The following is a 10,093-nucleotide window of genomic DNA, read 5'->3' as shown; positions in this document are numbered from 1 at the left end:
GACGGAGAGGAGAGCAGGGGCTGCATGCTGGACGCTCTCCTGCACCCCTGGGGCAGAACATCCCCATCCTGTGCTTCCCATGGGTCTTGCTCTGTGTTCTGAGTGTGTTGTGGTGGGTGGAAATCCGGAATAAACGCATTTCTTCAGCTTCCTCGCCTAGTTTGGATTAAACTTCCTAATAAAGCAATTGTTATTTTTCTAACCCGATTCTCCCTCTGTAAATGCTGTTGCTCTCTGGGCTGTACCTCCCCTTTCCCGGGGGTCTCCGTGTGATGGTCATTCCTGCTCCTGTGCTTCCCAGAGGGGGTTTCACCTGGGGGAGCCCCTTCCAACTCCTGCCCTTGGGAAGGGCCACAGGGATAAGGTCTCTGGATGCACACAAGGTGGGTGTGAAGGGTGAGGGGACCTGCCAGGACTCCCAGGGCAGGGACACAAACCTCCCTCCCTTCTGGCAGGGGACTGGGGCCAGAGCAGGGGTCCCAACACGGTGTTGGGGGTCCTGTCCCGGAGCAGGGGGTGCTGGCCCCGGGGTTGGGTTCCAGCAGCAGGACACGGGTCCAGGATCAGGGCTGGGGATGCTGGGCCACGAGAGGGGGTCCAGGACCAGGATGGGGGTCCAGTACCAGGGCTGGGGGTGTTGGTCCTGTAGTGGGGATCCAAGCCTGGATTTAGGGTCCGGTCCTGGGGCTGGGGTCCAGGACTGGGGCTGGGGGTCCCAGTCGGTGTTGCCGGTCCTGGGTTTGGGGTCTCTCCCTCCTGCCGTTCCCATGTCCTGTTATGCCGTGTCCCATTATCCCATGTCCTGTTCCTGTATCCCGTGTGTGCCCCATGTCCGGTATCCAGTGTTCCCCGTTATCCCGCTCCCATTATCCCAAGTCCCGTTCCCCGCTATCCCGCTGTGCCGTGTCCCGTTATCCCGCTGTTATCCCGGTGTTATCCCGCTGTTATCCCACAGTTATCCCGCTGTTATCCCGCCGTTATCCCGCTGTTATCCCGCCGTTATCCCGGTGCCGTTTCCCGGCAGCGCGCGCGGCCGGCGGGAAGTGACGCGATGCGGGCGCGCGCCCCGGGCATGGCGGCGGCGGAGCCCGGCATGAAGCAGTTCGGCGGCGGCGGCGGCGGCGGGGCCAGCCCGGACAGCGAGCGCGGCCGCTTCCCCCACTGCGTGGTGTGGACCCCGATCCCCGTCCTGACGTGAGCGCCGGGGAAGGGCGGGGGGACAACTCACCGCGGTCCCCTCGCCCATCCCGGACCCCCCCGCGCCCCTCGGGGGTCCCCCCACCTCGCTTCTCCCTGAGCCCCCTCATCTCTCCCTGGTTCCCCCATCGCCCTTTTCGGCTCCTCCTTGCCCCTCCCTGGTCTCCCCTTGCCCCTCCCCGGCTCCTCCCGGGCTCCCCCTCGCCCTTCCCGTCTCCTCCTTGCCCTTTCCCGGTCTCCCCCATCGCCTTTCCCGGGATCCCCCATCCATCTCTCCCTGGGCCTCTCGCCCTTCCCGGGTTCCCCTACTTCGCTTCTCTCGGGACCCCCTCGCCCTTCTGCCCCCCCCTCCTCGCCTCTCCTGGCTTTCTCCTCTCGGATCTCCCCCATGTCCCTTCCCGGGTCCCCCCTCGCCTCCCCCAGGGCCTTCCCTCGCCCCTCCTGGGGTTCTCGGCAGCCTCGGGTCCCTTTTCCTGGGAAGGGCTCCTTGTTTTCCCCCTCCCCGCAGCCAGGGCGTGTTATAGGGAAGGCTCTGTGGTGAGCGGGCTTGTCCCTGCAGGAGCGGGATCCAGGGGAACGTGGGAAGGCTTTTTTTTTTTTTTTTTTTGGAGCGAAAGTTTGCCCGCGGGGACCTGAGACCACCCCGTGCCCCCGAGGAGAGTCTCGGGTGCTATGCTTTTGATGAGCTAGGGCTGGGTTTGCCTTCCCAGGCTCTCCAGCCAAGTGTGAGCAGGCTCCAGGGAGAACTTCTGAGCTTTCCTCCGGCCGTGGGAACGCGAAGAGCTGTGGATGTGGCTGTGGGGGTTGTCTGGGCACACCGAGGCTTGTTTTCCTGCCTTCCTCTTCCCCTCCGGTTCCCATCAGGTGATGTTTGCTGAGCCGGAGCTCAGAGTCAGGTAGAAGATGTGGCGTGGTGTGTGCCAGGATCGGGAACGGCCCGGAGCTCTCCTCGCCCAGCAGAAGCTGCACCTTCCCTCTTGCTGTCCCGTTCATCTCCTTCCTTTTCTGGTTGCTTAAATTTCTCACCTCAGTCTTTTCCTGGAGGGTTTTCTGAAGCTTTTTGACCTCCTTTAACCCCTGCTGGGGCTCATGAAGAGCCCTGCTCAGTCACCCTGCTGCCAGAGCCAGCGGGCACCCGTGTTTGTGGGAGCATTCCCTGGTGGATTGTGGCATCTGGAACACGAGTCTGATTAAGGAGGAGCTGTGGGAGCTCAGCCTGGAGAAAAGGAGGCTCAGGGGGGCCTTATCCCTCTGCAACTCCCTGACAGGAGGGGGAAGCCAGGGGGAGTCAGCCCCTGCTCCCAGGGAACAAGGGACAGGATGAGGGGAAACGGCCTCAAGCTGTGCCAGGGGAGGTTTAGGTTGGATATTAAGGAAAATTTCTTCGTGGAAAGGATAATCGAGCATTTTGCTGAGAGGAGAGTTTACAAAGAGGAAGTGCCCCTACCTGGGAAGGTGACAGTGGTGAATCCAGCCACACTTTGGACTTCCAGAGTCCTTTCCCCATGTCACAGGGTTGTTATCCCCAGCTGTTATCCACAGCTGTCCAAAAACTATGTGCTATTTATATCCTCACCCCCTCCTGTTGTCTTGCGTGGTTTGTCTTTCCTCCAGAAGCCTCAGTCCCACTTTATTTTAGGATCTCTGGGGGAGTTTTTAGGGTCTCTGGTGAAGCCATGGCTTGTAAATCCAATTGCTGTGGTCTCTTCTGGAATATTAGTCCCTGCACTCAGTCCCTCAGGGAGAGAGGAGTGAGAGGGAGATCACCAAACCTGAGGATGCTGGAGAATGTGGCCTGGAGTATTTAATTCTAAGTGATAATGATGGAAAAGGGGTTGGGATATAGGTCTGCTGCTCCCTGGGGCTGTAAATACCCATCAGGGAGAAGGTCTTTGAAAGAATGGGATCGTTGAGAGGGGGGAATGATTTTCCTAGCTTAAATCCAGGTTGCTGTGGAAAGCTGCAGCGTGATGGGAAGATGGGCAGGGTGACCTGATTTTCAGTGGAGTGGAAAGTCTGGTTTATCCCAAGGCAGTTTCTCCAGGATCTGATCTTTTTCCTTGGCTCCACAAATGGGTTTGTCTGGGAGACCAGGGCTCGCCCTTCCCTGTCTGGGGTGTGCGTGTCTGGAGCTCTCCTCTAGACCTGCTGCCAGCGGAGTTTTGGTCATTCCCTGTGTGTTTTCCCTTGTTTTCCTGGTCTTTGCCTGGCTTTGGCTCCCCCCTTTCCTCCTCCCAGCCCTGTCTCCTGGGTTATCTGTGCCTGCCCACCCTGTGTTGTGCGGCCACTCCAGCCGTTCCCGCTCCAGCCATTCCCGCTCCAGCCATTCCCACTGCAGCAGTTCCCAGCACTCAGCTGTGCTCAGGGACAAACATCCCACCTGATGGACCCCCTTGTTGCCCTGGCAGGTGGCTCTTCCCGATCATTGGCCACATGGGGATCTGCACATCCACTGGAGTCATCCGGGACTTCGCGGGGCCGTACTTTGTCTCCGTAAGTAGATCCTGGATCCAGGTGCATGAGGACAATCCCTGCTCCCTCTGCTCTTCGCCTTCCTCGGCGACTTTTGAGCAATCCCTGCCTCTTGCAGCTCCAAAGTTGTGCAAAATAACAGCTTTAAGTGTTTTTTAAAGGTCATGGATCGTTGCTCCATGGGCAGCTCCAGTGGAACTCGCTTGGGGATGTGATACATTCCCGTTTTGCTGAGCAGAAGGGGAAAAAATCTTGTATTCCAGGCTCTAAATTAGGAGTTTTGGACCTAAATTCTCTTCCAGGAATCTGATTCTGAATAACAAGTAACATGGCTGTTAACTGTATGTACCAGTCCTGAAAGCTGCTTGTGGCTCAGTGGGTTTTGGAAGTAAAGTGAGTTTTAATTTGGGATGATTAGTACTCTGAATGGACTGGGACATTTGCAACTTCGAGTTAACAAAATATTAACAGGTTAAAAAAAAAAAGGCAGGGGAGCAAGGCACTTATTCCCTGTGTTCCCTGTGTAGATCCATGCCCAGATCAGGAACATGAAAACAATGGGAATCTAAACCAGGCACACATGGGATTGGTGTCTGGGGGCTGCTGAGGCAGCCTGGCAGTTTTATCACTCAGCCATCCCGGGCTGTGAGACCTTCCAGCACCATCCATGCCGTGAATATTGCACGGGTCATATCCTCCTGAGACAGTTTTCCTCTTCTTTTTTGTTTTTTTGTAGGAAGACAACATGGCATTTGGGAAACCAGTGAAGTAAGTGCTGTTTGTTTTTATTAAACTGACCAACTGACCTGTTGGTGTTCCTTTAATTCATGGGGACAGGTGAGCTGTGATATTGCTTTTCCTGGTGTTCAGCTGCCCTAATTCACGTTGATGGCCAGTGTGGCTCTGCTTTTCAGGAAACCACGTTAAATTAAATCTTCTTAGAAGCGTGACAGCAACGTCATGGCATTAATAACCAGAGCTGTGTGGAGCCTTTGTTTGAAAAAAAAAAAAAAAATGGAAAAAGAAAAAGGCTAAGGCATTTTAAGATGATGTTAACAAGTGCTCTGAGTAAACACTGCCTGGCTGTGCTAATGAACTGTCGTCACTGTTAATGATTTTTTGGGGGAGGAGAAGAGGTGCCTGGGGTTTGTGGATCTGTCAGGTCAGGTTTATGTCCTGAGTGGCCTGGAGGTTCTGTACCATGGGATGTGAAAGCGGTTCAGGGTGTTCTGTGCCCCCGAGGTCTGTAGTTTCTCTCTCTGGGGTGCTGAGGGTGCTGAGCAGCCATTTCTGCTGCCCTCTGCTTGTTTGAAGAACTGGGCTCTGTGGATTCCGGAGGCAGTGGATTTCTCCAAGTGCTTCAAGCCTGTGCAGGACCAGAGGTCGGAGTTGATGATCCTCGTGGGTCCCTTCGGACTCCGGAGATTCTGTGATCTCAGAAGAGCAAGAAATGGTGATGGTGCAGCAGCAGAATGGTGCAGTGGGGGGTCTGTTCTCATCCTTCCAGGTACTGGAAGCTGGATCCCAACAAAGTCTATGCCACTGGTCCCAACGCCTGGGACACGGCCGTGCACGATGCCTCGGAGGAGTACAAGCACCGCATGGTACGGCTCCAGTCTGGGGGGGAAGGGAATATCTCCCTGGAGTTTGGAGAGATACTGGGGATACCCCATGGGATACTGGGGATACTCCACCCCTGGAAGTGTTTCAGGCCAGGTTGGACAGGGTTGGGAACAGCCTGGTCTAGTGGAGGGTGTCCCTGACCATGGCAGGGGGTGGAAGTGGATAATCTTTAAGGTCCCTTCCACCCCAAACCGTTCTGGGATTCTGGGATTTTATATCTCCCCAGCAGTCTGGAGGGTGCACCAGGACTGGGCAGCCTCAGGAACAGGATGTCTAATCCCTTTTTTTTTTTTTTTTTTTTGATCGTTCCAGCACAACCTTTGCTGTGATAACTGCCATTCCCACGTGGCTCTGGCCTTAAACTTGATGAGATATGATAACAGCACCTCCTGGAACATGGTGAAACTCTGCTTCTTCACACTCCTGTATGGGAAATATGTCAGGTGAGCTGAGGGACGTTCTGGATTCGGCTCTTTCGTTCTCCTGAGCCCTCTAAAGCACCCACTTGTCCTGTGGAAAAGGGAGAAACGTTTCCCCCACACCAGCCCGTGGGTGTGTTGCTGGTGGGTGGTACCATCACTGCCTGTTCTTAGATTCAGGAGTGTTTGCTGGTTTGCTCTAGATGCTGCTCCCAAAATACCGTTTCTGGCTGCTAATTTGGAGCGCCTGGAATTTGGGAAATGCTAGCTAAAGCAAATCTCACTCTGTGTTGTCTTCTGGCTGGGTTAGGTCGGAACATAAGGTCACAGGATGGCTTGTCTCCAAGGATTACTGGTTTCTCTTCCCTCTCTTGAATCTTGTTTACATAAAAACTAGTTGGATTTCCAGCAGCTGTGGAGCTTCCAGCTGGAGTGGAGAGGGAAAGCCCGAGCTTTCCTTCGGGAAAGGGCACTGAATCTCCATTTCAGCTCATTGTGCCTGAGGAAGAGATTCTGCAGGGATTGCCCTGCATAAAGCTCCACTTCTGTGGGTTCTTGCCTGTCCTGGAAAAGCTTCTTTACCAGCTTTTGGGCCAGTGTAGCTCCTGCTGTGTTGGTTAAATCCACCAGCGCTCAGAATAGCAATGGCTGTGGTTAATGAGGTTTCATTTTTTGTGGTCTGTCGCCATTCCTGTCTGTGCAGGTATGAAATGTGTTAGTCTCTGATTTAATTTGAAGCTGCAGGGAGACTCCAGCCCTGTTGTTTGTGATACATTTGTTGTGGACCTGAGTTAGTCCCGATTTTTACGCTGTGTCTCCAGCGTGATGGGGTGTGTGGCAGTGCCAGCAGAGGATGACAGAGTCAGAAGGGCATCTGTCTCCCTCTGATTGCTCCAGTTATCCCCCCATCCCTTTGTCTCTGCCGGTTTGCCACGTCTAAACCTCCCCCCTCTCTCCCTCCTGCAGCATAGGGGGGTTTGTGAAGACCTGGCTGCCCTTTGTCCTGTTCCTGGGGGTGATTGTGACCGTTGTTCTCACCCTGCACCTGCGGTGATGGCAGCTCTGAACTCCCCCCCCCAATCCCTGAGCACACGAAGGAAGAAACTGTGACTGATCCAGCGGGATGGAGGCGTGGGACTCTGGGAGCCGTTTTCCAGGGAAGGTGGTGACCCCACTCCATTGTAACAGCTCATCTTTGTTTCCTGGGACTGCCTTCTTTTCCTCCTGTCTTTGTTCTGTCGATGGTGTCTCCCGGTGTCAGGGGGTCTGGAAGCTCCTGCCCTCTCCCTGTCTGCAGCTGGGGAGGTGGGAATGGGGTCAGGAAAGGGAAGGGTTGGGCACCACTTGCTTTCAGTGCCAAGAAAAGCCACAAGGCAAACCTTGCCTCCTCCAGGAGCACAAGCAGATCCACCTTGTGAGGTTCTCTCTGATCACCTGCTTTCATCCTCTTGGCAGATTTCACCAGATGCTCCCTCGGATTCCCTGAGTCTCCAGTTAGGAGTTGTTTTCCCTGTTGCACGTCTCTCCAGTAGCACACGTTCCAAGTGGAGGTGTGGGGTTCTTCCCGGGGGGATGGGGTGCCCCAGCACTCCCTGACTCCCTCCCTGGCAGTGGCAGGAAGGGGTTGAGGTGGGACACTCCTGAGGGACGCTCTGTGGCAGGGCCAGCTCCCCTGGTCCTGCTGGTGAGCCTGGAAAGGCAGGAAAGTCGATGGGCTGGCTTGGGAATGGCTCATGGCAGTCTGCACCCCTTCAAGGAGCCCTGGTGCAGCGTTGGGAATCGGCTGCTCGGGCCCTTTTAGCTTGTGCCAGAGAAAATAGCGCTTCCCTGCTTCTCCCTGTGCTCTGAATAGCTAAATCTGTCCTTGCACTCCTCACAAGCCACTTGTTTTCCTTTGATCCCTGTCCTTTGTGTCTCCCAGGCGGCGGCAGGGACGTGTTTCTGGGGCAGAGGGCTGAGCGTGGGGTTTGGAGGCCTCTTGTGGGAGCAGCACCTGAGCTTAGAGGGGGCCACCAGGGATGAAAAGAGGAGGTGAAGGGGCTGGAAGGTGCCCACCCTGTGGCTGGGCTGTGCAGCAGCAGACTGGGACATTGGCTTTCCCTCCCTGGGTGGTGGTTCAGGGACGGTTGAGCACCTTCGGTGCGGTTTGGAGGGCACACCCGGGGTACAGCTCTGGGTTTGATGTGAGGCAGGCAGTGGTGGGGGGCTGACGGCCCCTTTGAGGCCTGGGTGGGGCAGGATGGGCTGCAGGGGGTGAGGTGGTTCCTGAGTGCCGGGCAGGAAGGTGGTTTGGATGTGACCCAGAGCCCCTTCCGTGTCCAGCTCCGTGTCTGCCACAGCTCTGCCCTGCCAGGGCTGGGCTTGGAGGGCTCTGAGCCGGGTGGGTTCTCAGAAAACAAGCCTGGCTGAAGGCTCATGTGCAGTTGAGCAGATCCCTGCTGACTGCAGAGGGAGGAGAAGAGCTTTTCCAGTCGGGAAACCAGCTCGTTACCTTGCTGCCTGATGGATTTCAAGCTCGAGGAGTGCCTGTGGCCAGCAGGGAAGCTTTGCTGGACTCCCTGCAGTCTCTGTCACCCCCCTGGCTCTCAGACCCCTCCCCATGTGCCTCCCTGTCCTCTCCCACCTCTCTGACTCGTCCAGCCGTATGGGAGGGTTGGAGCCTCCTCTTGGGCTCGTTTCTGTATTTCCTTTCCCTCAGTCACTTTTAAATCACCCCTTAAGCCTCTCCCTTCTCCCCCGTGGTCTCTCTCGCCCTGCACTGGCCTTGCTGGGGTGGATGCCGACCTTGGCACCCTTCCCCATCTCCCTGGAGCTCCAGCATGCCAGTGTCTGCTCCCTACAGTCATTTCCCTCCGGTGTGGGGAGCGTGGGATGGAGGGTGCTGGGCCTGGGGCTGCTCAGAAAGCCAAGATCCCAATCAGAGAGAACCTTAGGATGAAAGGATGGTGTGTTCCTGAGCTCCCCTGCCTTTCCACCCAGTGGCCACAGGCCAACGTGCCCCGGGGGGGATGGGAGAGAGGAATCCTTTCCCTCTGTGTTTATTTTAAGTGTGATTCCTTGGAGTGACCGGCCCTGGGGCTGGAGCTGACCCGTCCTACGCAGCAGCAATAACCTCGAGTCCCCCCCTGGGTCCGACCCAGCCGTGTTTTATCCATGAGCTCTACAAGAATTGCCAAAGCTGAGACTTGGGGATGTCCAGCAGCCCCCGCTCCTGGGACTCCCCAAACCCCACTGTGAAATCCCCTCTCGTTTGCTCCCGATGCTTTTTGAACCCGAGCCGAGTTCGGAGTGGCGAGGGCGAACCCCCCGTCCCTCGCATCCTTTGTTCCCTTCATCTCTGCGGGGCGCTGGATTTCTTTGTAAATATTTAAACTCTGCTTCTGTGGTTTCATAATCCCGATGGCAGGGGAATAAACTGGTTTCTGTGGACGTCTCCCAAGTGCTGCATCTCTTCTTGTTGAGGCTCTTCCCCCCTCCCAGCTCGCAGCGGGGTTGGGATTCCCCCCTTGCCCCGCTGACCCCTGGCCTCTCTCCTGCCCACAGGAGCTGGATCCTGGATCCTGGAGCTCACAAACCTTTTACTTTATGAACCTGCCCATTTCCCTGCTCCAGGGAGAACTCCCAGCCCTGCTGTTGGGAAGGAGGCAGAAGGATCCCCATCCCTGCAGTGCAGGAAGGGTTTGTGGGGTTTAATGCCGGGTCTCAAGCAGGGCCAGCCAGGTGAACTGGGATGGAAGATTCCTTGTCCAAGGTTTTCCTTTAGATGTGAACAGTTTCCCTTTTGTCTCTCCCATCTTATTTTCCTGGAGGTGCTGCATTCCTTTCCTTTTCCAGTCCGGAGCCCTCCATGTTCCCAGGGGGAGGGGATGCCTGTGCTGGCCCCAGGGCTGCAGGAAGCAGAGTGGAATGAGAAGAGCTGGACTCGTTTTCCCCTCTCCCAGCTGGATCTGCTGCCTGAGCTGGGAGCGAGGGAAGCTGTGCCTGCTGACTGCGGCTGCAGCCACTGATTTTGTGTTCCATCTGATATCCAGAGGCTGGAGCAGATCAGCCTTAAAATTGGGTTGTGTCCGAGGCTGAGGGATTTTCCGCATTTTATGGAACACCACCTGGATCCTCTGGGGTGGCAGATCTGAGGGGTTTATCCCACACGCATCTGGAGGATGAGGTGAAGATGCCAAACCCCCCAGGGCTGCAGGGGTCCCTCCTCACCTGTCAAGCCTGGCAGGATTTTCCTAACCCACTCCTGCTGCCTGGGAGCTGTGGGGGATCTGGCGTGGGACGTGTGGGAGCTGAGCCGCGTGGCTGGGGTCACGGGATGTGGGGATTACACGGGAGCAGCTGGGCTGTTGTTCCCAGATAGTCCCGCTCAGATGCCCGGGATG

The 10,093-nt window shown here is 56.3% G+C and overlaps 1 protein-coding gene across 1 annotated transcript; it reads left to right on the top strand.

Annotated features, from left to right (window-relative positions):
• The first annotated feature begins 1,036 nt into the window (after positions 1–1,036).
• On the top strand, positions 1,037–9,150 carry TMEM222 (transmembrane protein 222). Its single transcript, XM_050326543.1, has 6 exons — positions 1,037–1,194; positions 3,606–3,690; positions 4,406–4,437; positions 5,177–5,273; positions 5,605–5,735; positions 6,678–9,150. The coding sequence occupies exons 1-6, from the start codon at positions 1,052–1,054 to the stop codon at positions 6,763–6,765; spliced, it is 576 nt and encodes a 191-aa protein (XP_050182500.1). The 5' UTR covers positions 1,037–1,051; the 3' UTR covers positions 6,766–9,150.
• Positions 9,151–10,093: the final 943 nt, after the last annotated feature.

The sequence above is a fragment of the Myiozetetes cayanensis genome, unplaced genomic scaffold (assembly GCF_022539395.1).
Source record: "Myiozetetes cayanensis isolate MyiCay16 unplaced genomic scaffold, myiCay2020 scf31, whole genome shotgun sequence".
Taxonomy (NCBI): Eukaryota; Metazoa; Chordata; class Aves; order Passeriformes; family Tyrannidae; genus Myiozetetes; species Myiozetetes cayanensis.
The sequence above is the reverse complement of the archived record's forward strand: the minus strand, read 5'-3'. Positions and strand labels throughout refer to the sequence as shown.

Excerpts from the sequence above, each read along its gene's own strand:
- TMEM222 (XM_050326543.1), top strand. The coding sequence starts at position 1,052 with ATGCGGGCGCGCGCCCCGGGCATGGCGGCGGCGGAGCCCGGCATGAAG. Across the intron at positions 1,195-3,605 it reads ACCCCGATCCCCGTCCTGAC|GTGGCTCTTCCCGATCATTG; the intron begins GTGAGCGCCGGG and ends TTGCCCTGGCAG. Across the intron at positions 5,736-6,677 it reads CTGTATGGGAAATATGTCAG|CATAGGGGGGTTTGTGAAGA; the intron begins GTGAGCTGAGGG and ends TCCCTCCTGCAG.